The sequence below is a fragment of the Amblyomma mixtum genome, chromosome 3 (assembly GCF_055824585.1).
Source record: "Amblyomma mixtum isolate Tamu chromosome 3, ASM5582458v1, whole genome shotgun sequence".
Taxonomy (NCBI): Eukaryota; Metazoa; Arthropoda; class Arachnida; order Ixodida; family Ixodidae; genus Amblyomma; species Amblyomma mixtum.
The window spans coordinates 76,804,790-76,829,936 of NC_143014.1; the positions used below are offsets into that span (position 1 = coordinate 76,804,790).

Consider the following 25,147-nt stretch of genomic DNA (forward strand, 5'->3'; position numbering starts at 1 on the left):
CCTCCAGTTTTCACTGATATGGAAGAAAAGACTATTATGTTCAAGTGAGACACATTGTGTTACCTATGAAGTGATTACACTAACAGATGAAACAAAGCAGCAGTTTCTGTTAAACCACAGTATTCTCTCAACAGTTGCTAGCATAGCACTTGTCACAAGAAAGTTGCTTAGATCCCATTGCAATCCTGAAAGTCACAAGTGAATTATAATGAGTTACTGGTAATAAATTAGAGAAATTTTGCAATGCTATAACTAATTCACACACACAGGACAAATATTATAAAATAATTTATTTAAAACAATTAAATGCCCAGTAAGTAAGTTTCTTGTTGTGCCCTTCAACACATATAGCTAGGCCAAAAGTTGTATCAAAAGCATACACAGATAGGTACTTTTTCCAAAACTATATGTGCACAGTTTCAGTACAACACTAGAGCAATGCATTTCTTCTTGGATAAATGTAACTAAATGGGTGCAAAGAACTTTTAAGTAAATAAATGCAAAGACACTAATGCAGCAATGCGCAAAGCATCAAGATGTCAAAATACTTTCATTACACATGGCTTTAAAATGGTAATTTTAGAGACGGAACAAAAAAAAGTTTCTGCATATTGTTTCGTACTGTGTGACATTTTAAAACTTGCAACGTGATGATATAGCTCACACACCGCCTGGACTAGCTTGCAGAAAATGTCACAGGGCGCACAAACAAAACTAGGGCTAGGGTAATGCAACAATTTATTCCATCTGTAATCCTTGCTCTACATTTAAAACCACAATATGAACCCACTATCACTGGGACCTGCCAGCTGGTGTGGCAGAAAATAAAAATGAAATAAAATCAAAGGGAAAGGATTAACACATTACAGCAATCCAGCAGACAATATTTCTGTTTGAGTGGCCTTATGTGCCTGCATGGAATGAAAAATCAGCTCCTTAAAAAGCCGGAAACCTTTAACTACACAAGTACTCCTAAAGCAGCTATAAAGGCGTATGAATAATAAAAACACAATGAACATACTTTTATTTCTAAATATCTATTAATGAAAAAACAAATATTAAACTTAAAAAAAACGGCATGTATAAGCTACCTGTATGGCACGCTCGCCACATGCAGCTAGCTAGTAAACAGCAATGTTTTACAACCACAGTTGGAAGTTAAAAGTCCAAATAAAGTATTACTTTAAATATAAAAGGCCATAATTTGCTGGACATACACCACATGCCTCGTATTCCTACTGCTTGCCTGATCTTCAGATTTCTTGCAAATCAGGCGATTCCTTGGCACGTGCCAATTAGATTAAAGGGGTTGAAACGTCATTACAACATGCGGCCGTGACTTGCTTAAAAATATATCACTATTATACATGAAGTCTAGGGTCATACTGAACAGAGAATTAGCTTCTGTTCTTTCCTGGTAGCAACTCCTAAAAATGCTTTATGAAGTGACTTAAAACTCAGACTTGCCCTTGGTCAATTCCTGAGTGGCACCATGAGCAAAAATTGGACAGAGTGAAGAAAGAGGTCACAGCATGAAGCAGGAGACAGGGTGGTGGGAAGTGTGGTTTTCATGAAAGCGATCACCACAGAACATTGAAAACAAATATGCAACAAAGCAGCACAGAGCTGGGTGGAGGAAGAAAGTGGAAAAGGAAGCACTCGGGACACTATACTTTTATCGCCAATCTGCCCTTTAGAAAAAAAATTTTTTCCAGGCAAACATGACACAAATGCTACTAAAGGTATTTTGTAGGTATGAAAAAAAAATATATTGTGGCCCCGTTAAAGAGAAACTGAGGACAATTCCATCCACTTTTTGTTCTTTGTAAAAAATCAATTCTATGGCTCCTTCTGGCTATGTTGACGTTTCTGCAGCAGCAAAATTGCTGAGAAATTTGTATTTAAAAATAGAAAATTTGTTTTCTACCACTTGATCCAAACTCGTGACATGAAGACCAGAGAGGACTTTGTGATCACTGTTTGGAAGTGAATGCCAGTGTAGTGTGGTGCCTCAGGGATCTGCAACAAGAACTGCCTTGACTGGCAAGAGGTTTGAAATACCTGTATTTAATTTTCTGACCTTTCCTAGGTTATAAAAGCTCCTTTCACAGTCAAGTTAGCATTTTTTGTCATCAGAATGCGGTAATCTATTGACACAGGCCAACTTCAATTTGTCCTCAGTGTCCCTTCAATGCACTGTACATTTCAATTTATGTCCAATCACTTTAAATACAGTGCTTTAGAAACCACACACAAGTTCTTTGCCTACCTTTCATTCCCTTTGTGAAGAAAAAAAATGCTCCACTCATTTGGGCCTCATTTACTATAGATAGATCCTCTAGATAATACACTAGAAAGTACTCGTTTACTTTAAGCGGAACCTCTAGACAGTACAGTGTCTAGACAGTACTCTCTCGACAGGCACATGCTCTGTGCATCAGGTTAGACTTATAAAATGGGGCTGATAGAAGATGGCACACTCGACTTTTTGTTTCGTTGCACGATTAACTATAAATGCAAAGCTACTTTGCTGGACAATATCATAAGGAAAGAGAAAAAAGCACTACCATTGAATAAGAGAATGCCCACTTGGAACGCCATACAGCAACATTTCCACAACATGGCTAGCGCACACTATGAGATCAATATGCTATAGACTAGAAAAATACCATGTCTGTGGCCCTTGGCGCAATACATATGGCCTTATTTATATAAGCTTTGTTCCCTAAACACTACGAGTAAGATAAAAAAAAACACGCACCGGGAGCATTCACTTTCACCTGTTTCAAAAGTGAAACATTAAGAAAAATAAGCAATGCACTTGAACAAGGCAAATTTTCCCCCAGTGGAGGATTGATCATTCTAGATAACAGTTTCGGAGCTTGAAAAGAGATGCTTGGCATTGGTGGCCTTACCAGCAATGACAACAGTATCGGATGAAGTTCCCTCGCATGACGGCTGTCCAGCCTGCCCCATCTGCTCTTGCTCAGCTAACTGCTGCAAAAAGGTGCGACTTGACATTTCTGGAGGCTTAAAAGGGGCACTCTGCGAGGGCACCACGCCACCCTCTGAGGTCCTCAGCTCATCAGACTGCGCTGAGGGGACAGAGTTGCGGCGCACTTGCAGCTCTCCCTCGGGGGACCTTCCTGACGACGATGAAAGAGGGGTGAGCGCTGTGGCTGCGCTTGAGGTCTCTGTCGTCCCATCCGCACTTTTGAGCATTGTGAGGGATAGTGTTGACGTGGACTTGCCCCCATCTGGCTTGTGCTCATCTGGGTCAATGTCAGACCGCTCATCCACAGAGAACTGACGTTCAATGTTGAACCTCCTAGATCCACGGGCAACAATGAACTCCCTTTCTCTACGTGACGGGCTTTCTGCATCCCGTGATGACAGTGTTCCAAGAAACATGGGCCGTGTCACTTCAATCAGCGGGGCATTCTCATCCTCTGCAGCATCGTTGGGGAGCGACAGCATCTCCAGACGGTGGCGTTCCTGTTGGAGGTCAGAGCTGCCCAGACCTTTCCAGTGGTCAATGAGGCTGCTTTCAGGCACATCCCGAGACAAGCTTCCTCGGCGAGACATGCCTTCCTGAGCCACAACTGAATCAAGGTGTTTGTTGCGCGGTCTCTGACCGGCTGCATCCCATTTGCTCATGAAAGAAGCACTGTCAAATGACCCTGGTGGTGGTCCATTGGGGCTGGATGCAATTGAGGGTGGAGCTGAGACACCATAGCTCTCCAGCGGAAGATCGGTGCTACAATACACAGTGGGGCTTGGTCCTGGCACACCCCACTCGTAATCCGGAACAGAAGCTGACAGTGGTGAGTAGCTGAAACAACAGGAGTTCTGCTTGCCATTCCATTTGATTACACTCAAGCACAAGTATAAGTTAGGGGAGTTAGCCTGGGTTCTGTGCTGTTTACCATATTTTATGTGTAGCAGCACTGCGCTGATTTTACACAGCTACATACCTTCTGTGTGCTTCTAAAAGCCCGTTTAGAATGCAGCAGATCAATTCTCCAATGGCCATCATCATCATCAGGCAGAACAAAAGCCTTCCCCCATAATCTCCAATTACCTCTATCTTGTCCAAGCAGCAGCTACCCCATTCCTCTTAATTTCCTAATCTCACTGCTCCACTGATTTCTCTGCCACTCCTGACAATGTCTTACTTTTCCTATAGTCAAGTCAAACATGGCTTGACCTTGTAACACCCAGGCAACAAAAAACATAAGATAAAAGTCATTAACTATTAGCATTTCATCACTAGCAGTCCCTATATTGCAGAAATGTATAAAACTGGTACATTTACCAAGAAAAATACAATTACTGCATAAATGAACTAAGAAAATTGCAATAATTTCTGAATGTCTAAAATGATAAAAGTGTGCACAAACACTCAGGCACACATAATAAATTAAAAGCAAAGTGCAAAACTGTTCCATCACCTGCCACTGCAGCAGTACGACCATGAAAATGTTAAGCCACTTTGTTGCTAAAGTTAGGTTTTGGAGTGAGCTATATTCAGTCCAGTAGGCCTCCTGCACCTTTGGTGGTTGGCACATTGACCTTGCTTTGATAAATACAGTCGAACCTCATTGTAGTAAACAGGTACAATATCGTAAAATACTTCAATTTAGCCGAAATTTGCAATGGAAAATTTCATGAAAAGCGCACGCCACAGCAGCACAGTTTATCTGTTTATCTTCACAATATAGGATTGGCAACTTCCACAATTGGCATTCGTTGTTGGTATTATATAATTATTTACAAATACTGCTAGCCTCAAGAAAAAGGCAGCGGCAGGAATTGGAAATATAAAAATTCACACTGAAAAGTAAATGCCACCCTTTATAATTTCTATTAGCACAACCTTCATGCCTATTTTCATTATCTATTCTGCCCATGACCAGCAACAGCTTTGGTTCTTTATATTTCATAATCGCATCAAATCAGTAACAATTTAAAATTTATGGCAAGACTTGAGCCAAATATGAACAGCCTTCACCTTTGATAAAGCTGCCAGATGACATAAATAAAAAAATGGCTGGAGGTTTAGCACTGCTAAGCACAATATATTGTGCGGAAGCATGTTTTTTTTTTGCATGTGGACACCACTGCCACATACCTCAAAGCATGATTGAGGTGTCCACTGACCCAAGGAGCCAGTTATGTGCCTTCCCTTTCTTCAAAATTAATGTAGTATCAATCTTCCGCTGGTTTTGAGAAAAGGAAAGGTACATAACTGCCTCAATTTGAAGGCGGATGCCAGCGTCTGCTCGCAGCGTAATTAAGGTGTCCACTGACCCAGTGACCTAGCTACACTTGCCACTCAGAGGCTTCACAAAGATGTACACTGCTGAAACCTGGGAAGTGCGGCTAAAAGTGCTTCCTCAATAAAAACATATTTGGATAAGGGTGATTAGAAATAAAGCACAGTTATTAATAACTCCATGCTGTCTTTGTTTCTCCATATAGCAACACACTGCGTGCAAGCAAACAGCTGCCAAATAGCACCTCTACTTACTTGTACTTTGGGGACCCGTGAGGCATTTTAAGGTAGACAACATCCACTTCATTGTCCCCAGTTGTACGTCCTGCAGTCCCACTTGCCTCCTCCCCCTCACCGGGATCAGACAAGATTGGGCTCAACACCTGTGAATAAGAAACATCTTTTCCTCACCTCATAAAAGAAATGCAACATTATAATGGCTGCATACTGTGCCTTTGTCAGCATGCCTTAAACTTGTTCTAATTTTCAATGGCCATGCATGTCTTTCGCAGTAGCCCTGGTGTCATCGCAGATTTATCTGAATCAGCATATGAATGATACCATCCTCCAGACGTAGGTTTCCAAACTGACACCGTATTCACTGAATTTTTTCGAAGTACTCTGATCAGTTGCAGTAGAATCTTGGTGATATAAATCTCATGGGGTCGGCAAAAAATTCGTATCATCCGACACTTTGTACCACCCAAACGAACAAAATTCGTATGCAGAAGCATAGAAAATGCATGCACGCAGATCTGTTTGCGGCTGACGGTATATATTTACAGCTGTGCGGCCACAGCTCACTACTTGCGGCACGAGCACAACTGGCGATAGCGAAGTCCGCGATGCGCGAGCTGCGCACTGCTACTCCCTGGTCGCAGTGCGTACCACACGGTTAGCGACTGTGGCGTTGGTGATGTATGTGCTGCACGCGAGAGTGAGATCGCAGCTCGCACGTTCTTATCATCCGTACTGGACAGGAAAGAGTTAAGAACATTCAGAATTCTGCATATTGTGCACAATGAGCTCCAGCCGAGGAATTTTAGAGTTAGTATCATTGCAAAATTCGTATCAACCATATTCGTAGCACCAAGATTCTGCTGTATTCACTCATAACTTTGCAAAAACTTACCAGCATTTTAAGAAGTCCTACCACAGTTGTTCATTGCCTCTCTCAATGCTCATAAATATGCAAATTTTTAGTTCAACAAAACTGTATATTGTGGATGTTTTATTCACAGTGCCGCTGGGTTCCATTTACACTCCACCTGCTCAAAAATGTGACACTTAAGTTTGCTTATATACCAATGACTGCATCCTCCTGCACACCAGCAATCATGCTTTGCTTAATAACTCACTGGAAAATTTTTGTGACTAGTCTAATACCTGGTAGGTGACCAGTAATTTCAACAAAGCAGTTTTAATGTGGTCTTTCAAACACGCTTCAGCAATTCTTCTATTCATTCACTCAATGGTTCTCACCTCTATAGAGTGCAAAAATACTGATTTAACATCAGGATATTTACAGCATACTCTGAGTGTAGCCTCAGTGCCTACTAAATTATTGATACAGTATAAACTCTAGCTCATCCCATGCGATCTGATAGTTTTTACTTCATATCTGAAAACTAACAATAAAAAGGTAAAATTTGTTAAGATTTATCTCCCCTCATTACACACACATTTTTAACCCTCGTCTAAACTTTTTTCTTTGAACCTAACAACCATTTAAGCATGCTGTCATGTAGACTTCCTTTAGTTCATGTGCTCCATTGCTAACTCGTAGCACTTCTAAATACAACAAGTGTTAAAATGCATCTATTATCATCCCTTGAATATGACTTTATGCTAACACCAACATGTTTAAATACAGTTAAATTGCTTGATCTATTGAATGCTGAAACCAGCTACCTAGCTCTGTTTTGTCTTACCCATTCAAGGAGTTTGTGGAGGCCACTGAGAACTGCTGATTATGCATTAGTGTATGGTGTATGCCCACCTTAATTTAATTCTTGTGGAAGCTCTTTGTAAGGCTACAGTCTGAACTAAATAGTAAAAAAAATTATTACACACCCAACAAAATATGCAGTGTGGTGATCCAAAAGTGACCCACTATCACACGGCTGCCTGTGTTTGTAACATACTCTGAAGTGGGTTAACTAAAGAGAAAAAGCAGTGTACCTTAGACACTGCATGCACATACCAAAGGGTGCTGTGGTGACAATGAGGCAGTGTTCATTGGTACAAAATTATGAGCATTAGAAACTGAGAAATGGCAAAGCAAACACTGAATGGCCTACTTGTGAATGGTGAAATCCAGCATGTGGGGCGACACTTTCATCAAGAGTGTCTTCCATGGCTTCTTCACTCAGGGTCTCCAAAGCACCAACAATCAAGCTCTCCTCCATTGTCACCTGCAGGTATGAAAGTCATCCTGAAGAACACTACACAAACAACGCCAAGCCCGTCCAAAACTTGGTGCACCTCCCCCATCTCAGCGAGAAATTTTCCATGGAAAAACCATGAAAAATGTCATTTTTCTGATTTCTGACAAAGTCCACGAAATGCATTGGGGAAATGGTACTGCCTCCAGCAACCCACCCTCCCAGAGGTTACCCATAAATCTCTGACACATGCTTTAAGTGAAAACGGCTTATGCCAAAAGCAACCAATGCAATGCACTGCAAGAGAGGGATATGCCCTTGCAGCAGCAGAAGAATATTGCTCCAGCACTCGTGATAGTGCATGTGTAGCAAAGCCCTTTTACTAAGCTCGCACAGTTTGACATCCTCAAAATGTAAGAAAACAAATCTTGAATAAAACAAAGGCATGCATAAAAAAGTACCATTTTTGCTCCATATTTGGTGTTCTGACTAGCAAGTAATATTCAGTTTTTACTAACACTTGGAAACTGAAATTAACGAAGAAAACGGAACAAAAGGCTGGTGGCAATCACGAAAAGCTTAGCCCACTGTTGTTAACTGCGAAAAAAAAAAGCAGACAGGACCACTGATTCACACAACTGACGCTTGGAATATGGCAACAAAGTAGCAGCCAAAACGGTTTATGAGGGTTTAACGTACCAAAGAGACTAAGGCTATGAGGGACAGCAGCCAAAACATATACTTGAATAATAAGAGTATCTAACTAATAACACGGTACTCTGTTTCAAGAATTCAGAGTAGCAGTTTGGGCTAAAACAAGGATATACAATGCTGGCTACTTCAGCCAGAATTCTAACCAGCACAGAGCACCCAACTTTCAAGCAGCAGTGACTAAATAAAGAAAACGAAGTGTAAAGAGGAAGATGAGCAGCGGCAGCCGCCGCTCCGCTAGCGCGCGGCGCGAGATCGCTCGCTGGATGACCGAAGCTCGGACCGGCATTTTGGCTATCTGTCGCTAAGTTCCTTTCCCCGGAAATCCTGCTACAATTTGGTGGAGCTGTGCTGGGTACAGCCTTTGGCCAACGTCCTGGAGCTTCGCAGCAGAACGATCGCTCCAGCCATGTCCACCGACGCAAGCCAGTCATCTTCCCTTTCGCCTACGCCCGTCGTTTGCCCTGGCGCTCTCCGACAGCGGGACCCAGCCATTTTTACCGGGTCCGATGATCACGACGTGGAGGATTGGCTTGCCTCCTACGAGCGGGTAAGCGGCCACAACCGGTGGGACGACGCCATGAAATTGAACAACGTGGTGTTTTACCTCTCGGACGTGGCCAGCCTATGGCACAGGAACCATGAATCAGACTTTACCACCTGGTCCGCCTTCAAAAGAGCCTTTTCTGACATCTTTGGGCGCCCTGCAGTACGCAAGCTGCGCGCTGAACAGCGCCTGCGAGTGAGAGCCCAGCTACACGGAGAATCGTTCACGAGTTATATCGAGGATGTCATCAACCTCTGTTCAAGGGTGGACTCGTCTATGACCGAGGCGGACCGGATTAAGCATGTCCTGAAAGGCATCGAAACGGAAGCATTTCAGATGCTTATCGCCCGGAACCCTACCACCGTTGCCGAAGTGTTCAACCTGTGTCAGAGCTACGATGAGCTCCGCAGGCAGCGCATTCTGGTGCTACCACCTTCCGTGCAGCCTGACTCGCTTTCCAGCCTCGCCATGACAACCTCCCACAGCTCGCTGCTTGACCAGATAAAAGACTTTGTACGTGAGGAGGTGGCTCGACAGCTGTCACTTCTTCACGGCGTGCAGGGGCCTCCCTCCAACCTGGATCCGTCCCTACAAACGGTGATTCGCGAGCAAGTGACCGAAGCGCTACCACCTGTTCGTCCGCCGGTTCCCGCTGCAGCGCCGCTCACATACGCCGACGCCGTCCGAAAACCAAAAGCCGAGCCGTTTGTCCCGTATTATCCTCAGACGCCGCCGCCTGCCTTTCCAACCCGACCACCTCCTGCTCGTGTCAACCCTTGGCGCACCCGTGACAACCGTCCTATTTGCTATGCATGTGGTGTCCCTGGCCACGTTGAGCGCCTGTGCCGACGCCGTGTGCCACCACCCGTGGATGACCCCAGAACCTACGTCTACGCGGCACCACAGCCCCCGCCACGTCCGTCGGCCGCCGAACAGCTTGATGCCTCCGATCGCCGCCCGTATTCTCGCCGCCGTTCGCCATCCCCGCGGCGCCGTTCTGTTTCGCCACTGCGTCCTCATTCCCCTATGCGCCAGGAAAACTAGTTGCCGCAGTTCCCGAGGCAAGAACTGCGTATTCGGCGACAAGTTCAAGGCCTCGTTTGTCCCCAGCGAATGTGCTCGACGTTTCTGTGGAGGGCCACACCGCCTTGGCGCTTGTTGATACTGGCGCTGCTGTTTCTGTGATGAATGAGAAACTGTGCCGAAAACTTCGCAAAGTGACGACGCCGTTATCCGGATTTTCGCTTCATACAGCTAATGCACAGCGCATCTCGCCTTTAGCCGCCTGCACAGCCAGGGTCATCATTTACGGTTCCTTATATACTGTTGAATTCGTCGTTCTCTCATCGTGCTCGCATGACATTATTTTAGGTTGGGACTTTCTTTCCCAACATGAGGCCCTCATCGACTGCGCTCATGCCGAGCTCGAACTTCTTCCGTGCAGTGCTACCTCGCCTGATACGTCATCTTCGTGGGGCAAACTGTCTGTGGCTGACGACATCGAGATTCCTCCGTGCTCATCTGTTCCTGTCCCTGTCTCCTGCCTCTCCGCATCTGACGGCGCTGTCGTCTTTACACCATCCGACGTCTTCATCTCTCGACACGGTCTGCCTCTGCCATTCGCTCTGCTCACTGTTCAAGACGGCTGCAGCCTCATCCCGATATCGAACCCTTTTTTGAGCCCCTGCATATTTCTCCCTGGCGAATGCCTTGGCCACATTCAGCCCGTCGACTCTTTGCTCGATCCCGAACGATGCGCCGAATCATGTTCTCTTGCTACTAATTCTCTTACTTTGCCCGCATCTCCCGCTGTGGCCACAGACGATGCCTTTGCCCATTCCGTCGACGCCAGTCTTGCCACACCGCAACGCGGCCCAACTACTTCACCTACTGAACCAGTTTCGCTCTTCTTTCGACGTGGCTCAAAACCGACTCGGCCGCACGTCTACCGTGACCCATGAGATCGACACCGGAGCCCACTTGCCGCTTCGTCAACGCCCGTACTGAGTTTCGGCAGCCGAACGCCAGATTATCAACACTCAGGTGGACGACATGCTTCAGCGAGGCGTCATTCAACCATCCAGTAGTCCATGGGCCTCTCCTGTGGTTCTAGTGAAGAAAAAAGATGGCACAATACGATTTTGCGTCAATTATCGGCGGCTTAACAAGATCACCCGCAAAGACGTTTACCCGCTGCCGCGAATCGATGACGCCCTTGACTGCCTCCAAGGCGCGGAGTTCTTTTCTTCTTTAGACCTGCGTTCGGGGTATTGGCAGGTCCCTGTGGCCGAGGCTGACCGTGCCAAGACGGCTTTTGTTACACCAGATGGCCTGTACGAATTTACCGTCATGCCTTTCGGCCTTTGTAATGCCCCAGCGACTTTCGAGCGAATGATGGACTCCATTTTACGCGGCCTGAAGTGGACCACGTGCCTGTGCTACTTAGATGACATTGTCGTCTTCGCGCCTGATTTTGAGACGCACCTTCACCGCTTGGAGCACGTGTTGACATGTTTAACTGCCGCGGGGCTCCAACTTAATCTCAAAAAGTGTCGCTTTGGCGCCCGCCAACTGACAATTTTAGGTCACGTCGTCTCTAAGGACGGCGTGCTTCCTGACCCAGCCAAACTTCGTGCCGTCGCTGAGTTCCCCAAGCCGTCGACTCAGAAGGAACTTCGCAGCTTTCTCGGCCTGTGTTCTTATTTCCGACGTTTCGTCCGAAATTTTGCCTCTATCATTGCACCACTTACGAAACTTCTTCGGGGCGCCAACAACCTGTCCGATTGGTCACCTGACTGCGACGACGCCTTCATCACCTTACGCCGGCTGCTCACAGCGCCTCCCATTTTACGCCACTTCGACCCCACTGCTCCCACTGAAATTCACACCGATGCCAGTGGCGTTGGCCTCGGCGCTGTCCTTACGCAACGTAAACCCGGATTTCCCGAGTATGTCGTTGCCTACGCGAGCCGTGCACTGACAACAGCGGAATCCAACTACTCAGTAACCGAGAAGGAATGCTTGGCGATTGTTTGGGCGATCGGAAAGTTTCGCCCTTACGTTTATGGCCGCCCTTTCGATATCGTCACGGACCATCATTCCCTGTGCTGGCTGGCCTCCTTGAAAGACCCTACAGGCCGCCTCGCTCGCTGGGCCCTACGCCTACAGGAGTATGATATCCGTGTCATCTATCGCTCCGGCCGAAAACATAACGACGCCGACGCATTGTCCCGCTCTCCACTGCCGTCAGACGTTGTCTGCCACTCGCCAACCGGTTGCGCTTCGCTGTCGTTTTCAACAGATACCATGGGCAGCGAGCAAAATAAGGACCCCTGGATATCTTCGCTTGTACGTTTTCTCTCAAATTCCTCGGCGGCACCCATGCCTCGTGCCCTCCGCCGCCAGGCTGCTCACTTCGCCATTCGTGATGGTCTATTGTACCGCCGCAACTACGTCCCTACCGGCAGGAAGTGGTTGCTTGTCGTCCCTGCCCATCTGCGGTCGACATTCTGCGCCCTGTTTCACAACGACCCGCAGTCTGCTCATGCTGGCGCCTTTAAAACATACACGCGACTCCGTCTCCGCTATTATTGGCGCGGTATGTCCACCTACGTCCGCAAATACGTCCGCTCGTGCCCTGACTGTCAACGTCGCAAGCCGGCTCCTCACCACTCAGTCGGCCAGATGCAGCCTCTCCCTTGCCCTTTCCGTCCTTTTGACAGAGTTGGAATTGACCTCTACGGCCCCCTTCCTTACACTGCTGCTGGCAACCGCTGGGTTATTGTAGCCGTCGACCACCTCACGCGTTACGCTGAAACCGCGGCTCTTCCTGCTGCTACGGCACCACACGTTGCCTCTTTCATCTTGCATCACTTCATTCTTCGCCATGGAGCGCCCCGAGAACTGCTGAGCGACCGTGGGCGCGTTTTTCTGTCCGAGGTCGTGGAATCTCTTCTCAAACAGTGTAAGATCACTCACCATACCGCCACGGCCTACCATCCTCAGACTAACGGTTTGACGGAACGGTTTAACCGCACCTTGGGCGATATGCTGTCGATGTACGTGTCTTCCGACCACTCCGACTGGGACAGGATCCTGCCGTTCATCACCTACGCCTACAACACCGCCACGCAGACCACCACCGGCTTCTCGCCATTTTTTCTCCTCTACGGGCGCGAACCTTCCTCACCACTCGACACAGTACTTCCTTACCGGCCCGACGTGTCCGAGTGCACCACTCTTTCGGAGGCGTCCAAGCATGCCGAGGAGTGCCGTCAGCTCGCTCGGTCGTTAACATCCGGCGAGCAGGGGCGTCAAAAATTCCGTTTCGACACAAGCCACACTGATGACAGTTTTCTACCCGGCTCTCTCGTCTGGCTTCACGTGCCGTCTACCTCACCTGGCCTTTCGTCCAAACTTCTCCCCAAGTACCACGGACCTTACCGCATCGTAGAGCGCACTTCCCCGGTTAACTACATTGTCGACCCGGTGACACCCTCCACAGATCAACGCCGACGCAGCCGCGAGACTGTTCATGTGTCACGCCTCAAGCCGTACTATGACCCGTGTGTGTTGTCGTCTCCCTGACTCGCCAGGATGGCTTCGCCTTCAGCCCGGGGGTGATTGTAAAGAGGAAGATGAGCAGCAGCAGCCGCCGCTCCGCTAGCGCGAGGCGCGAGATCGCTCGCTGGATGACCGAAGCTCGGACCGGCATTTTGGCTATCTGTCGCTAAGTTCCTTTCCCCGGAAATCCTGCTACAGAAGTTTCTTTTTATTACTAATTAAAGTAATCTATTACTATGCATTCACCCACAATTCACAAAGGAAAAAAATTTAGGGAATTAAAAACTTGCCTGTTTTTCGAGGGACGAGTTTGGTCGTCTTCCAGTTGTCTGGGAGTGTGAAGACTTATCCGACTTCTCTGACCCATCATTTGTTTTGTCTTTTGCTTTTGAATCTGTATGGTCACCTGAAGGAAAAAATACTAATTTTAAATGCTGACCCAAACATACTAAAAGAGAGGAAGGCAGAAAGAAACCTAGTGGGTTGCACCGACTGTATTCAATCCACTAATAAACTTATTGAGTACAGTAAAAAGCTTGTTAACCCTTTGAAGGTTTTTGCCGTATATGTACGGCGGCGGTTTTCTGTCCCGCAAGGTCTTTGCCGTACGGGTACGGTTTCGATCTTCCGTTTGAAATTTTGCGCCAAAAGAACAATGCGTGCTCACTGGGGGGTGCTGCCACCTCTTAGGACTTACAAGCAGTGTTTGAATTTTGTGCAGCCTTCTTACGGAGATAAGCAGAACTTATGTCTAGCTTTAGCGCAGCGGCACAGACTGCGGCAACACCCCTTTTGTAGTTTTGGTTTCGCCGCGTGATCGCAACGGAGTCGCGCAAAATTTGAGTTTTCTTTTTGTCAGCACTATCTTGCAGGGGCTGCCGAAGTTGATTTCTATCTTTATTGGCGCTGCTCTTAGCTTGCTTATCACCGTTGCTCGCGAGGTATTCTCGCCTTCTGTGGCAACGCGCCTACGCGGTTTTGATTCCGCCGCGGGATCGCAACGGAGTCGTGCGAAACGTGTTTTCTCTTTGTGGGCACTGTTTTGCAGAGGTGGCGAAAGTTGATTTCTATCTTTATTGGTGCTGCTCTTAGCTTGCTTATCACCATTGCTATTCTATTCTATTGAACATTTTCCAGTTGTGAGTGATGCTGTCACCAAAGTACTGTTCCTAATTTTTCTTTACTATTTATTCTCGATTATATACATTTTGTAGATTCAAGATCCGCAATAAAGTAATTTGACCACCTGGGAAAGTTTTCTTCAAAATAATTCGACCCTCAAAGGGTTAATTCACACCCCGTTAATTCGAAAATCCAGACAACTCGAACTGTCAGCGTGGTCCCAGCCAGCCAACGCTCATGTAAATCTACGGCGTCGTACGCCAGATAATTCGGACGTTACAGGTCTCGCACCAGCTCATTCGAATGGGCTAGGGAGGTCATGTCCAGATATGACCGCCGAGGCAAACGATTGTCCAAATAGCCCTGCTTATACCGGAATTTCATGCTCCACAATCGCTCGTGAACATCTGACATGCGTAACAGCACTGTTTTGGTTTCGCTTTTCTGAGCTTCGCGCCAGCCCGCATCAGCCAGCCAACTGAGCCCAACTGTGCACCATTCCGGGCCCCGATTGGTGCACCGCTACACTTTTCCATGCTCATTTTTTCTTTTTCTTGCCACCGAGCATTTCCATCCGTGCGGGTCTTCATATCTTCCAGCACACCGAAACTGCGCAGGCACATCATGAGCCGTTCGCTCCTGATGAGCGAACGCAGCCACTAGAGAGGTGTGCGACGGAGTAGTGGCAGAGCTCCACCACAAAAAATATTCATTGTTGCGCTGTTCTTATCTCATACGCACGCAACCACTGCCCAATCTTTCAATAATTTTACCATGAAGCAAGAGGTTCTTGTTAGTTATTTCGGGGTCATTCGACAATTCCAATTTATGGATAATTCAAACATTTTTTTCCAAGCCCCTGGACTTCGAATTTAACAAGCTTTTACAGTTTTAGCCAATCTGTATTATGCTCTCAGCATTCATCTATACCACATTATCAAAATTTAGCTAAAAACATGGCATCAGCTGCAATCAGCCAAATAAAATGGCCTGAATCTCTCATAATCCCCTGAGATGTTTTTTATCCCAGACAAGAGCTGCACTCCACAATCTCATTTCTCTCCTTTGAGAGAGAGTTTCTCCCATTGTTGTGAAGGGTATTAACACTACGATATGTGCTTCCAAGTGTCATGAAGGTTACCAAATAACACTTGCACTATGCTGCTATTCTTGCCTCATTGCACTACATTCCTTCCTTGCAACTATGCACATTCATAGCCACAAACAAAACTTGTTAGTAGAATCGCAGCATTTTCATTATGTGCATCATATTGCTACAGCACATTTTCCTAAGATGATGCTTTACAGTAACATTATATTCAAGCCCATTTTGTACCATAAAACCTATGGCACAAAGGAAGAACGCTAGGGGATATTCAAAATTCCGCAAGTGCGCTTTCCCGCATAACAATGTTGTCCCAAACAAGATGGCTGACCATGCATTTCCAGCTGAAACAAAGCAAGAAAGACTGGTTTTTTGTTTGATTCTTCCAAAATACGTTTCCTACATTCTATCCAGACCTTTAGTGCCTCTCCTGTAGCCCATGTAGTTTCATTATAGCGAAGTCGGCCATCTTGTTTGGGGCAGCATAGTTATGTGGGAAAGTGCACATGCGGAATTTTGAATATCCCCTATTAAAAAAAAAAGCTGAAAATTATACTTAGAAACAAGGCACTGTAATGCACTGCTTAATGTGAAGGCACCACAGTTAATGGGCACTGAACTCGGACAAAAACACTCTATGTGGATAAAACCATCAGTTCACGACAGTTCTGTATTAAAAATGACGGTACAATACCCGTGCCACACGTGCAGAAGAAATGGCAGTAAATGCTTAAGGCCTTAACTTTGCTAACATCATTACTTTCAGGGTTGGTGCTACATATCCACATTTCATGTCATTATACGAGAGTCACGATAATAACACCTGCAAGGCAGTCAAAAATTTCACCTGGATGTAAACAGTGCCAATGCGCACTCAAAGTCATTCAAATTAGAGATAAAAATTAATTTGCAGAAAATACCGCTGTTCTTGCATGACAAATTGAAAAAGTAGCCATAAACTTGCATGTCAGCACAAAAGCACATCGAAAACAAGATGCCTCATCTGGCTGAAAGTTATGAATAAACCATTTGCTACTGAAAAAAAATGTGCTTATAATAACACGATCACAGTTTCTAGCCATGCAACTACAAATGAGGCACCGAAGTCTTGAAAAAAAAAAAAAAGTCACGCAGACGGCACGAAAAAATATCGAAGGAATAGATATGTCAAAATTATTTATTTAAGAGGCAACAGTTCAAAAATGCGCAACATCATCGATCACAGCAAAGCCTTTGATGCGTTAATGTTTCCATCCCCTACGCAGCAGTGGCCGCTATCATCGCTGTGTCCCTCCCCGCTGCTACATGTTTTGTGACCCACTCCCTCAAAAGAAGACATTTGACACAGGTCTATCTGGCTGGGGATGCAAATTAAAGGAGTATAGACAGCAAATTTTTGCTTGCATGTTTTCTTCTTTCAAATGATGCGTTAGACGTTGGTATACACAGATCACCCCATGGCATTCGCTTACGACCGCTAAATAATTTATAACTGAATTTCTTCTTGATGCTGTTTAAGTTTTGGTTTCATCAACCGAACTGTGATATAACTCCTGATTTGGCGTTTGTTGTTATTTGAACTCTTGAAGCAGGCTGACTTCAACATCATAGTGAATTAAAACTATGTATCAGTGATTATACCGCAGTTTTTATAGTGTCTCACATGACCTAAACACCAACTACACGTCACAGCCATCGTTCGGTTCATGGAACCAAAACTGAAAGAGCATGGCAGAAGAAATCCAATCATAAATTATTTCATGGCTGCAGGCGAATACAATGTGGTGATCTGTGTATTCTAATGTGTAACACACTACATGAAAGAAGAAAACACACAAGTAAAATTAGGTGTCTGTAGTCCTTTAAGTAAAAAATGAACACCGATCAAGTTCATTCTTGTAAGAAACAACGTTTTAAAACCTACTGGGTTTCTTCACCAGGGTGTAATTGCACGAGAGTTAAAGTTTGGCTTGAAGCGATGAACATTTCCCACTGACTCTAAAATATACCATGACTCCCAACAGTAACCTTCTTCGCAGGTCTAGCTCGGTCTTCAGCACAATGGTTCCATAAAAGTCAATCTTGTGGTCGTGTTTCTTACACGAACGTGGTTGGCAATCATTTCCTACTTTAATGACCACTGCCTGCGCCTGTTCACCCTTCTTTCCCTTTCTTTCAGTTTATTCCTTTTCTCAATAGCCTGTGCCACCTTTTCATGTCCATAGCCCCCTTTTCCTTCACCCGTGCACGCCTGCTGGGGCACCACATGGCCTCAAGGTCATCAAAAAGTTGGGTTCTCCTAAAAGCTTGCGAGTCTGGTGGTGATGGCCGCTGTATTAATTTCATTCCCAGCAAGAAAAAAATTTGCATTATATTACAGTAAGAGCTCATTAATTTGCCTCCCGTTAATCTGAAAATCCAGAAAATTTGAAATGCCAGCGCGGTACTGCCGAACGTCCATGTAAGGCTGTGGCGTCGGACGCTCGCTGATTCGGACGTTATGGGCCTCGCACTGGTTCATTCAAAAGGGATCCCGAAGGGAGGCCATGTCCAGGTATGACCGGCGTAGCAAGCAATCGCCAAAATAGCCCTAGTCAAGTCTGAATTTCATGCTGCACAGTCACCCGCGCACCTCTGAAGTGCGTGCAACGGCAGGCGTGACGACCAGCGGACGGCTCCGTCTCTAAGAAAACACAGACCGCGTAGTTTCAGTTCCGCTTTTTGGAGCTTCGTGTGAACCTGCATCAGCCAGCCAACCAAGCCCAGCTGCACGTCGTTTCAGGCGTCGATTGGCACGTTGCTGGTCTTTTCTACCCCCCCCCCCAACCCCCCTCCTTTTTTGCTTTCTTTTTGTTCTTTCACTCTTCCAGTGCACTGAAACTGCGTGCTCATCATGTGCCATTCAAGCTTGTGCAGTGAAGCTTCCTAACATGCGACGCTGCCACTTATGCAGGGTGTGACACAGCAGAGATGGAGTTCCACCACTACTGTGTTGCACCATGCAGGATGCCGGGGAGGCCCTTACCAGTTTGGAGCTGTTCTGCTTCGATGCTCTCGACAGTATGCATGCAATAAAACATAGGCTAAAATTTTTAAAATAGTCTAATTTCTAAAATAGTCAATTTCACGCCATTCTCATCTCAAAAGCAAGCAACCATTGCCCAATCTTTCGCCAAATAAATCTACCATGATGCAAGCGGCTCTTGTTAGTTTTTTTCTGAATCATTCGAGAATTCCAAGATCTGAATAATTCAAACATTTTTTTCCAGTCCCTTGAACTTTTACTGTAGTACCTTGGTTCCGAATATAACACTAAACGCGTAAACTGAGGAAATTGATTAACCGAGGAAAGAAACTCGCCTTATATTCGTGTAAATACGGTATCCTTCTGCATGGTCTCTATCTCTCGGTTTGTTTAAAAACAAAAAAAAAATAAAGAAGGTTTGCTTAATGTGGACAAAATTCCCTGACGGTCTTTCCCATGTGAGTTGTTCTCTTAAAACATGCAGCATGCAATAACATGGGTGTTTTCTAGAACTTCGTTTCTTTTTTTTTTTTTTTTGGGGGGGGGGGGGGGAAGAACCATGCAAAATTCATCATGCAGCAAAGGAATTCATTTAATTCATTTCATTTATCATCTACAGTCCACTGTTTAAAACAGTAATACTTGTGAAATCAACAGCTGAGTTAAGAAAACAATTTGCACTAAACAAGTAATTAAGCAGAATAAAACAAATTTTATTCACCCACCTTTATTTGGAACTACCCCGATGTGCTTTTCATTTGAATGGCATTTGCAGATGCACTGCATCATGAATTGCATGAATACGTTGACGTATGTACTGCATAAAAATTTCTGAGCTGGTTAAGCATCGGACTCCTTGGCTTAGACAAATGTATTTTGATACTACAATATATGGTTGGATTTCATATTTAAAATACCAGCACTTTTGCAATAATGCTGCCAAAATGCACATCTTGCTTTCTCTGAGCAAAGTTGTTCACTTTGCTTTCTCATGCACGGTGCCCATTAGATGCGACCACTGTACAACGTGAATATTTAAAAAATGATAAAAAAAAGCCTTGCACGTTTAAAACGGAAGCTTACCTGGAGCTGTTGCTGATACAGAGTGAGTGCGATCTCGAGAAAATGGCATAGGGGGCACATCCTCTGGTGCAGCACTGGGCTGTGCACGCTGATATTCTTGCTCACGTAAAGACAGAATGGCCATCTTGAAGATTTCCCAGTCACCAAAGGTCATTGCGAGCACCTCGCGCAGTTCAGAGATGTTACAAGTCAACAATACTTGGCCATGGATGTTGTGGCGTGTCAATGTGCTTTGGTAGTCTGGGACCCGTGTCTTGTCAATGCCTTCAAGGCCTTCAAGGAGGTTTGATACGCCCTCCACAGTCAAGGAGCTTAGTCTGCCAGTAAATGGTTCCTAAAAAAACAAAGTGCTTATAATCAGACCACGTGCCTTGCCTAACACAGTTATCAACTATATACGGATTACCACAAATATAAAATTACTAAACTGATCTGGACTAGTCTGTCTTAATTTCTTTAAACCAAAACAAGCTGCGGCATGTGCAAGGGCAATGGCAGACAAGAAAAGAATGCTACATGCTATAAGGTTAGCAAGAAAAGCCTGCGAAAGGTGAGTGCCAAAAGCTCAGATGATAATCAGAGGAGAGCCGCTTACATTCCAAACTCGGACTAAAGGTGCCACTGGTGCCACAGGCATAGTGCTTGATGCACCTGGTGAACCAACTGACCACCAGACATGGTATGGTTGCTGCTGGTAGGGCTCTGATGGCACAACAGGGGTCGATGGGGCCTGTGGATACAGCAGTTCAGTTTTCAATGGAGTCCACGGTGCCCCTGCTGGGCCCATCATGCCCACTGGTCCCAAAGGTGGTGCTGATGGCACAAATGGCCCAGACCCACACTTGTGAACAAGTTTCTCACTTTCAGATTGAGACTGATACCTCTCTGTAAAGACAAACACAATGTGCAATGCATGTCAATAACAAAAAAAAAAGAGAGAAACATGGCATAACCAAAACTCAAATAAAATACAAACACAGTTCTGTTTTGGTTACTAGGTTTGAATCACTGAAACTACCAAACTGCTTCACTTAGCATGCAGTCTGTCAAGAATTAAATATGCAGAAAAAAATTACCAGCAAGCCTCAATTTATAGCTGCAAATCAACTTACTATGATAGCAGCCACATGGTCATTGTGGTAAGTCGATTTGAAACTAGTATATGGCTCAGTTTGGTCATGTTGGCTTGCAGGTCACACTGATAGCTGATTACGCTAGCACACTCGAGGCAATGTTCAAGGCACACTCAAGGCAATGTGATGGAAGTAACAAGCAAGATATCATCAAACCACACCCAATAGTTCATGCAACTACCAGTTGAGTTGTCTAGGGTCATCTTTATTACTGTTTTGATAAATAACAGAGCTCCAGAGAATAGGCAAGAATTAATTTTGTCTTATGCACCTCCGACTTCCACCTACAAAACAAAACACAAAGCCATTATCAGGATTTACACCTTTCTTTTACAGTATACTACCCTCGTATAAGTTGATATTCTTTTGCCGGAACCGGCCATCTGAAGTTGGGGGTTGACTTACACGCAGAGTCGACCTATTTGCAGGGTCTAAGGTAGTTTCGGCCGAGCTGCAGGTAATACGCACCTCGTGCCTGTGCCCATTCCCATACAGTTAATATACTGACTGTAGAGGGAAAGCTGCACAATCAGCCCATGCATTCGAGTGGACACCAAATGAACACGGCCATTATCCAACTGTTGTGCGAGTTTGCGTCTTGCAAAAAAATACTCTCCCGCTATGCAGCTTGTAAACAACTGAAGCGTTGTGTTTAGAACATTTCATATGGTATGTAATGCCTACTAAGGCATGTATCCACTATAACATTGTCGGCTGATGTTTTTTTTACATTCTATAGAGATACGAACGTACTTATTCAAGTAAGCTGCGTGCCGAACGGTGTGCACACAGTGTTAGTCGAGTATCAGTCGTGCGCACAAACCTGAACAGCATCAAATCATCTCAAATTATTGCCGTTTGGTGTAAAGGACACAGGCACTCTCCAAGGAAGACTGCAGGGGTTACCTGAGTAACAGATCCAGCTTTCTGTATAGCTTACACTGCATGCACTAATCGTAACGTCTTGACGATGCCGACAGCCAAAATAGTACTATGGCAAGCCTTATGCATATTTTATTTTGTGTTCGCAAGAAAGTAGTGCAGGATGACCCCCCAATGTGATGATGTATTCACAGCAGCGCTTTTCCCTTTTTGCAGACCGGGTGCTTGTACACATCTACGCTATAATATAAACTCTTGGAAAGAAAATGTACACGGCAATCCTGTGTACTAGTATGTGATTATGGAGAAATTACAAGAAACCTTTCAAACTGACGATGCAAGAAAGAACTCAGGACCTCTACATGTTAGCATTTTCCCCAGTGTAAAAGTTCTTGGCTTGGTATTGCGTTTGAACGCTGCCATGGTGATAGTTCTCAGAACAGAATGAATTGGTGCCTCAGATGAATTTGATAAAGTGACAGTCACTTTGCACTTAACCACTTGTTCAATAATTCTCTGTCAGAAACCACAAAACAAAAACACTGCTTAATATATGTGTTGTCATTTCTCCCTCTTGGGAACAGTGATCAAAGTGGTCCTAGAAAGTGGCTGTTGCATTAGTATTACCTTTCTCAAAACTGCAGCTCAGTATGGTTTATAGTTAAAAAAGGTAAGGAGTCGTCTGCTGCCACACTTTAAAGATGCAGCATTGTGTACATTTGCACTCATAAGTGACTGGTAGTGTAAAGGCCCAACTCCAATCCCACTTCTGAGGCATCGCGCCACGTCGGGCGTCGAGAGAGGTACACATCTCCATTCTCCGGCAACTGGCTTGCGCCGCTCGCGTCTGGGTTGATGCTGCTAGAAGCAGTTCGACTGCCAAGAGTGGTGAGAGGTACTAATTCACGTAATTAAATGATTTTAAAACGTGTGGAATGTATTTGGTACACAAATAATTAAGCACGCCTTTTCACTGTGATGCTATATCTCAGAACTTGCAAAACCCACAGCGCCATCGACACTCGCTCAATCTGTGCTCGCGTGCGGCGCGCGCACACCAAACATCTGGCAGGGACAGATCAGAGCGTCGACGCTCGCGCTGCTCGCATGTGACGCCGCGCGCATGCGCAGACTGGCGCGCGGTGACGCGCGGAGTGCCTGGGGCGCGGTGACGCACGGCGCAAGCGTGTTTGGAGTTGAGGTTTAATCCACGAAAAATGCTGTACTCGGAATAAGAAAATCCAAAACTGAAACAGCAAGGGTGTCAGCTCGAAGTCGAGGTGATTATACACTTAATACAGTTAGAAATCCAATTCTTACATGTTTCGGGCATATAAATATGTTTCAATATCATTTTTATCTCAAGCAGCAATTACAGATGCTCATTTTCTGCACAATAATTTCAGCAGCCAGAGGGCAAATTCCAACCGTTCTGGAAAAAGTGTTCTGACCACACTGAGAGTTAGAAGACGTCAGCGCGCGTGTGTGGACCAGTTTCCGGACCGAGCTTTAACCGCCTGCAGATTGCGGGCAGGATGCATGAAGCTCCATGTGTAAAAAAAAAATAATAATAATTTATGTGCAAGTAGGTGCCACTACAAAAATTCGAATTGTGCATCGTTTATCCACCTCACTTACGCTGGTGGTCACTTTCGCTGATAAGCGGTAGACAGGACGAGAGAAAACTTTTGGACTTCTGGTAACCTCCAAAGCACACATCACGCCAGAATCTGAAACTACAGGTCTACTGCAGTGCTTTGGTCCACAGCCAGTCAGCTCGCCGCAAGTGTGGAAGTCAGGATGGAGCCCAGTTATCGCCTTTGATATCATTTTGCCTCCAGCTGCTGACTTTGCAAATACATTGTTACGCTTTTTGCTTTGATCTGCATGTGGTTCAATGCCATCCAGCGGAGGGCTGAATGGGGGGTGTATGCGTCGACTTATATTTGGAGTCAATTTTATTTTTAGTCAGTGAGGGCTGTGAGTTGAGGGGTTGACTTACATTTGGAGTCAACTTATACACTCCATTACACAGTAATCACAGCGCATACATTTTAGCACAAGCAACAACACCATGTTTAATCTATATTAAAAAAATTCAGCACACCAATACCAGTGGAAAAATGAAAGCTTATAACGAAGCTTAAAAACATGCAAATAAGCTTAAAAACAGAGTATTCCTCATATTGTGATGGTTCAACTATGCTAACAATCAGTGCAAGAAACAAAAAACAAGTGCATTGCACACGATATGGTAGAAATCCATTCATGTCATAACATTGGCAACATTTGCATTATGTGCCCTGAAAGTAGGAAGCTGAGCAAGCTGGTTGCAGTCTAAACTTGGAGGCACTTTCCAGGAAGAAAAAAAAAGGACAAAAAGCCACAGATGACAAATGCTGGTATAATGGATTACAGCGTTTGTGCTGTCTGTGTCTTTCTGCCCTCATTTATTTTACCGTTGGAAAATGCCTCCAGTTGTAATATACAATGTTTGCAATGCTACTAATACGTTGGAACTTTTGTTTTGTAGGTTACATTTAAAATTTAAGGTGAACTCTTTGCAGTCTCTTACAAGAAGTAAGCCAGCCCTGATAGTTTCAGAACTCTAATATTGCTGCAACAATCAATGAAGTTTAACATAAAGCTTGATAGCCATAGGCATTATAAAAAGCATTCTTGCTGTTATCCAAATGTAATTTCAGCTAATCATGCTAGAGGCTGCAATCACGATAAGAAACAATAAGCTACTTGACAAGCTTGTAAAAAAAATATAACATACCTTGTATCACTCTTCGAATGTATGGATCAAGGTTAATAGTGAAAGGCACAAAGATCTTGAGGTCACTAATCAATAGTGATGCTGAGTGGAAGCTCAAGAAGATTTCAAACTTCCTGACGTCATGGTCAACATCATAAAGTGGCTGCAGATCTTTTCCTGTTGGTACCTTTCCTTTGATCCTGACATGAAAAAAAAATTAATGAATTTTACTAGCAAATGAAATCAATAGGGGGCATAAATCTACTGTACAGCATTAAAAAGCAAAAAGAGCCACTACACAAAGAGCACCAAATAGAGGTAGCGCTTTTTGCAATCTACAGCAGTATACTGCAAAAATATGTGGACGTAGCACTTACTTTTCAAAGATTGACCTCAGTGAAGTGGCATCATCAATTTCATTTTCGTGCAACTCATAATACAAAATTATCCATGAGGTGTGGTAAGGCCACTGCTCAGTTATGTTGACCCATGATGCCAAGTGGTACCAATTGAAGTCTATGTTAAATGCTTTCAACAGGCGCCCTGAAAACAAAAA

The 25,147-nt window shown here is 45.0% G+C and overlaps 1 protein-coding gene across 3 annotated transcripts in view; it reads right to left on the reverse strand.

Moving 5' to 3' along the window:
• Window positions 1-275: 275 nt before the first annotated feature.
• The window catches only part of Arms (Ankyrin repeat-rich membrane spanning), a 67,937-nt gene continuing 43,065 nt past the window's right edge, over window positions 276-25,147 (reverse strand). For all 3 annotated transcript variants that reach the window (XM_089579763.1, XM_089579764.1, XM_089579765.1), the window contains exons 20-27: window positions 24,969-25,134; window positions 24,613-24,791; window positions 20,411-20,700; window positions 19,816-20,149; window positions 13,771-13,886; window positions 7,576-7,689; window positions 5,531-5,658; window positions 276-3,832 (exon numbers count right to left, since the gene is read on the reverse strand). In XM_089579763.1, coding sequence (XP_089435889.1) covers window positions 2,863-3,832; window positions 5,531-5,658; window positions 7,576-7,689; window positions 13,771-13,886; window positions 19,816-20,149; window positions 20,411-20,700; window positions 24,613-24,791; window positions 24,969-25,134 — 2,297 coding nt within the window. In that variant the 3' untranslated portion in view covers window positions 276-2,862. The remainder of the gene's footprint in view (window positions 3,833-5,530; window positions 5,659-7,575; window positions 7,690-13,770; window positions 13,887-19,815; window positions 20,150-20,410; window positions 20,701-24,612; window positions 24,792-24,968; window positions 25,135-25,147) is intronic.